Below are 5,939 nucleotides of genomic sequence, written 5' to 3' on the forward strand. Positions count from 1 at the left end.
GACATGGACGTATGAATACAAGTGTGTGTACATGTGTAATGTGGATTACGTGAGGACAATCACAACATTATATCCACATAAGAGATACACACACACATGCACACACACACACACACACATAACTCCAGCTTTACACAAATACACACACCCTGGGGTTGCCTTTTTGTGCATACTCACACATTTCTTTTCACACAACCTGTCAAAATGATCTCAGTAAGCACTAGCAGGTTACTGGTAGCTGACTGGTTATTTTGTACATAACTTTGTTGTAACTCAGTGATCTGACAACAAAAAAAAGTAAAACGAAAAAAGTCAAAACTATGCAGGGTGTTTTCCTAACTCATGTGTGTGTAGAATGCTAATGGGACACTAAACACATACACTCAGGTTCAGAGCAGGCACCCCACATCGCATGCATAAGGGAAGGGAAGCCCGCAGGAAAGGGGAGTCCCTCCCCAAAGAATAGCGTCCACCTCACCACACAGCCCTGGGGAAGTTCAGCGAGTTGGATGATCTGTGGAATCGCCTCAGTTTACCAGCTCTCTGGAGAGCTGTGGCCCTGGCGCTGTGAGTAAATGGGCCTGTGCTTAGTGAACCATCTGCTCGAGTGGGTGTGTGTCTGCTAGGGACTTCTGCACTTCCTTTTAGGAGCCAAACATCCTACACATCCCTCCCTGGCAAGTGTCACTCACGCCTCCCATTTCCCATAGATGCCTTCTCTTCCCCTTCCTTCCCCAGAAGCCCCTCCCCTCTGACTTCCTCCCACAACTCCGGGAGAACAAAGTTGCCCAGGTTGCCCAAGACTGGAGACCCAATCATTCCTCTCCTGCCTTCCTCTAACTCTCCCTGATGCCCTTTCCCGCCTCGTCCCCTCCTCCCAACCCCACCTCAGGCCTCTCCAGCTCAGGGCTGCAGCCTGGGGAGAGCTTCTAGGAAGGGTGGGATGCAGCTCCCGTTACCCCATGTCTTTTCGGCCACTCCTGGTGGCAGGGACATAAGAGTGACTGGGGAGCAGGTCACAGATGGGCCTATCCTGGGCCCAGGTAAGGTCATTATGCCAAAGCGGACATCTGGAGCCCTGGCCCAGGATATGCCGACATAGAGACAACAGAACCCATAGTCTAAAAACATAATTTAATGCATCGCGGTAAGTCTGAGTCAGGAGGGAGTGCGGTGTGGAGAGGTGAATTTTCTGTTTGCTGGAATTCTGCTGTGGGTGGGGTTTTGGCTGACAGACAGGGAAATCTGCACAAGTATTTCGGGTCACAAAGAAGGACGCCCCAGGAAGCCCGCGCTCTCTCTGGCCTACCTCCCTGGCCAGGGCCCGCTTCTAGGCCCTGGGAGGAGGCGGTCTGAGGAGGGCAGGCTCCCGGCCCGGCCTGTCCAGTCTAATCAGGTTTGCAAAGTCTGTGCCGCCGCCTCAAGGACTCGGGCATCCCTTCCTCCCTCGCCGGGATAGGGATGGAGACCAGGAGCACAGCCCTGAGCGTGGTGGGTCGCAGACGCACTGAGGCCAGGAGCGGGGCAGGGAGGAGGCAAGGATGTGTCTTTTCCAACGGAGATGCCAGGAAGTGTTATGAATCGAGAGTGGCCTTTGCCAAGCAGCCGTGCCCGGGCAGAGACCGGGCGGCCTGCAGCCACCCCACCTCGCACCTCCCGCGCCCCTAATCCGGGTACAGAAGAAAGCCCGAGAACGTGCTGTACTTGTTATTATTGCCTCCGTGAGCCTTCCCGCCATCCAGCTTCACATATACTTCGTCCCCTGAATCCAAGTGCAGCACCACGCTGTTACTGGCGTAGTCGTAGTTCTGGTCGGCGTCCTGTGCAATGGCGCTGGCCCGGACCTGGGAGCAAGCGGTGGGAGCGGGTGAGCCGCGGCACCTCTTCCCTCTCCCTTGCTCAGCCCACACCAGGCGCGCCACGCACGGGCTTCCCGCCTGCTGCTTCAGGGTCCACACTCCCACCCCAGCTCCATGCTCTCTCTCCAACTTAGCCACCTCCTTCCCGGTCCCCCCTCCTCCTCGCGCCGACGAGTCTGGGAAAGAAGGAGAGGGGAAGCTTCACGAACAATGACCCAGAGTGGACGGGTGGGAGCCAGGGGCCAGGGCCAAGAGGCGAGGAGGCTGCAGGGCAAGGTGCGACCTGGAAGGAACTAACGAACTGAGGTTTCCGAGAAGCCCACAGAGAGGCAGGCAGGGACGCAAGTGGCCAAGGAGTGCAGTTTAGGTATCGGGGTCTCTGGGCCCTCAAGACCCAACATTTGGCTCTATGTCCTGGTGAGGGCGGCCTCGGTGCATTGGGAAGCGGAGATGCTGTGGCACCGAGGCGCGTTCCTTCCCGGGGCTCGCTCGCTCGGTAGCCCGCGGGTGGAGAGAAAGGAGGCTGGTTCCCTGGGAGGTTCAGGGCGCGGGCGAGGGTTTGCGGGGCCGGTGAGGGTAGGGGTCACTGACCTGCCCGTTCTTGCAGAGGTCGGCCCACATGCTGGTGCCGTCGCCGCCGCGCATGAGGATGTGGTAGGTGAAGAAGTAGATGCCGCGCACCTGGCAGCTGAACTTGCCTGTGGTGGGGTCATAGTGATTGCCGAGGTTGGTGACAATGTCGTCGAACTTCAGCACCTCATAGCCTTCGTGGGGGCTCTTGAGACCCACATAGAAGGCGATCTTGGGGCCGCTGAAGGTGGCGCTCAGCGCACTGGTCACTTCACCCTCGGAGTCGCCAGCTCCCCCGGCCCCGCCACCCACCAACCCGACGCCACCGGCCGTGCCCGCCGTCAGTTGCAGCCCTGGCAGCCCGGGCCGCCCGGAGTCGCCCTTCTCTCCCGGAGGGCCCCTGGGTCCAGGTGGGCCCGGCTCTCCAGGGGGCCCCCGCGGCCCTGGCTTGCCCGGTCGCCCCGGGTCGCCCTTGGGTCCCTGGATGAAGGGAGGCGGAGGGTTAGCACTGAGGTCCTGCATGACTTCCAGGGCGGCCGTGCTGGGTCCGGGAGGCTGCGCCTTTGCGCCCGCGGGCCCCCCGCCGGGTGCGGCAGTGTAAGGGTCGCAGATCATGCGGCAGGTGCCCATCATCTCGTAGTGCGCGGCGCCTGGGGGCGCCGCCTGCAGCAGCAGCGGCACGGCGATGAGCAGCCCGAGCGCCATGGCCAGGAGTACGCCGACGGCCGCCAGGCAGGCACGCCGCCGCCGCTGCCACAGCCGGGAGGCGACCGCCACCAGCTCCTCCTTGCCGCCCGGGGAGGTAATGGTGGGGCGGCGCGGGCGGCCCCGCTCCCGGTGCTCGGGGGCCGGCTCCGCGGATCCTGGCCGCGCCCCCGACGTGGCGACCCCCCGCCCGGGCCACCCAACTACTTCAGCGAGAGGCGCCGAGACCTCGGCGCCTGGGCCCACCGCGCTGGGGCTGCTCGGGAGAGCCGCGGACCCCGGCGCGCATGGCGTGGGGCACACAAGACAAGCCCGGCGCCCCGCGGCACCGGCGCCGGCCGGGAAATGCTTGCGCTGGTCGGGGAGTCTGCTTGCAGCGTCCGGCGCTGGCTTCGCGGCGCTGCCTTCTGCCCCGCTCCGCTCCGCGGGGTTCGGCCCGGCTCCTCGCGCAGTGAGGGCGCCCCAGCTCCGCGGCGCGCTCTGCTGTGCTCTCTAGCTGTTCTCTGTCTCCCGCGCGGAGGGGGGACCCAGCTACCCTGACGTAAGGAGTCCGGGGCTGAGCGGCGGAGGCGGCGAGGCAGCGCGCGCTGCCATCACTCGGGAGACGGCGCCCTCATGTCATCAGCCTCCTATCGGGCGGAGCCACAAGTGGGCGCAGCAGGCGCGGCCCCAAGCCGGGGCGCCTCAGACACACCCACCCGCCGCCACACTCACTCGCCTCCCACCGACAACACACACAGACACCCACGCGCGCAGTGTCGGGGCGCACATAGCCACCCCCACATGGCCACGAAAGCAACTGGAATCCAGGTGTCAACAGGGCTCCTCTGGGGTCACCTAATCCATCCCCCGGCCTGCAAAGAGGATCAAACTTCAACCCACCGAGTGCAGGAGAGTCCTGTGAGGCCCAGCGGGAAGGAGTTTCTGAAAGCCCTCCTTAGTTATTTCTTTAGAATGGAATAAATCTCGCTTCTGGAAGATCTTTCACAAACCTAGACTAAGGACTCCAGACTCTTAAGCAGGCTCACGTAGAGCACCCCACCAACCTTTGGGGTCGCCTTTGGGCAACTTAGTCTCAGCTAAGTGTCACTCTAAAAGCCCAAGGCTCCCAATACAAGAATATTCGTGGCCGGGCGCGGTGGCTCACGCCTGTAATCTAAACACTTTGGGAGGCCGAGGCGGGCAGATCACCTGAGGTTGGAAGTTCGAGACCAGCCTGACCAACGTGATGAAACCCTGTCTCTACTAAAAATACAAAATTAACTGAGCACAGTGGTGCATGCCTGTAATCCCAGCTACTCCGAAGGCTGAGGCAGGAGAATCACTTGGACCAGAGAGGCAGAGGTTGCGGTGACCCGAGATCGTGCCATTGCACTCCAGCCTGGGCAACAAAAGCGAAACTCCATCTCAAAAAAAAAAAAAATTTTGCCTCGGACCTTTTCTTCCACCAGAAAATGGCTGGCCCTTGTCCTCTGTGTGAAGCTGATGTAGAAACCAAATGCCAGCACTTGGCAGTGATCATGGTGCACTCAGCTTCCACTCCAAGCCTGGCCACTGCCAGGCAAATGCATGGGCACATTCCCTTGGACATCCCCAGCTTCCTCCTCCTGAGGTGGGTTTAGTTATCTTAGAAAATAGTCCAAATAGTCCAAATAGTCCAAAGCCATTCTGAGCCAGTCTTGAATAAACCATGGCCTCAGGTGAGAGCAGAATAGTCTATCTCCAATGTATCATGTGAGGCTAAGGAAGGATGAGAGGCTCACCAGTTAGGAGAGACTTCCGAGGAGAAATCAAAGCTCCAGCTTCTGCTCTTGCCCTGAGTAGCTGTGTGACTTTGCCAGGTGGTTCCTGTCCCTGAGACTCAGTCTCCCTAAAAGGTCGCCTCCTGCCCTAGCACCCCCAACATGGGAATCACACCAGGCCTGGCCTGGGGGGAGAATCCAAGGGCTGACATCGGTGTTTGGTGTAGCATCAGCATCTCTGGAACAACAGTGCACCCACCTAAGGCTATTGCTTTGAAGCTAACTCTCATTTATCTGGCACTGGGTTCTTACAGGTTAGTTAAAATCTATTTTTATCCTCTGATCACCCTGGGTCATTTCCCCACTCCCAAGCATGTTGCTCCAGCCTGTTCCCTCCACATATATTTGTGGAAAGGGTGACTGAATCTAGCCTGAAGCCAACTTTACCAAGGAGAGAAGGAGCACATTTATTGGCACCTACTATGTATGCATCAGGCACTTCACACATTCTCCTTCATTCATTCCTCATGTTACTGTGGATTAGTGATCATTTTCCCACCACACCAATGAGGAAAAAAAAGGTTTTGCAAGTGTATGATATATTTACTGAGTGCATTTTACCCACATGACACAGCCAGGATCCTCCTGGCACCCAGATCGGGAGCTCTCTGAATCTGTCAGTGAACACAGCTTCAACAGCTACTTCTTGGCGACAGTCTTCACTGGTTTCCTCAGACTTGGGAGTCTTCCTCCACTGTCTGCCTCAGAGTCACCCCAAGAGCTTGTGATTTCAGGAGCCACATGACCTGCTTCCAATCCTGGCTCTGAGACTTCCTGTCTGTGTGACCTTGAGCAAATCGCTTCACCTCTCTGAGCTCTGGTCTCCATGTGTAGAATGGGGATGAGAAAAGAACCTACCTCAGAGTTATTGAAAGGACTGAATGAGTCAATGTAAAGGCTTTAGAACAACAGCTAGCTCAGTAGAAGCTTAGCTATTTTTATTAACTATTGATGCTTTCAACCTCCCCTGCCATGGTTATGACCACTAGGATGAAACATGTGG

At 58.3% G+C, this 5,939-nt stretch overlaps 1 protein-coding gene across 1 annotated transcript; it reads right to left on the reverse strand.

The window, feature by feature from the left end:
• Nucleotides 1–1,115: 1,115 nt before the first annotated feature.
• Nucleotides 1,116–3,970, reverse strand: C1QL2 (complement C1q like 2). The gene is made up of 2 exons (XM_033232134.1): nucleotides 2,451–3,970; nucleotides 1,116–1,844 (listed from the first exon to the last, which is right to left on the reverse strand). The coding sequence occupies exons 1-2, from the start codon at nucleotides 3,132–3,134 to the stop codon at nucleotides 1,665–1,667; spliced, it is 864 nt and encodes a 287-aa protein (XP_033088025.1). The 5' UTR covers nucleotides 3,135–3,970; the 3' UTR covers nucleotides 1,116–1,664.
• Between the last annotated feature and the right edge of the window lie 1,969 nt (nucleotides 3,971–5,939).

The sequence above is a fragment of the Trachypithecus francoisi genome, unplaced genomic scaffold (genome assembly GCF_009764315.1).
Source record: "Trachypithecus francoisi isolate TF-2019V2 unplaced genomic scaffold, Tfra_2.0 Lachesis_group13, whole genome shotgun sequence".
Classification (NCBI taxonomy): Eukaryota; Metazoa; Chordata; class Mammalia; order Primates; family Cercopithecidae; genus Trachypithecus; species Trachypithecus francoisi.

Bases quoted from the DNA above. Each gene is read 5' to 3' on its own strand.
- C1QL2 (XM_033232134.1), bottom strand. From the start codon at position 3,134: ATGGCGCTCGGGCTGCTCATCGCCGTGCCGCTGCTGCTGCAGGCGGCG. The intron at 1,845-2,450 runs GTCAGTGACCCC...GCTTGCTCCCAG, and splicing joins ACCTCTGCAAGAACGGGCAG to GTCCGGGCCAGCGCCATTGC.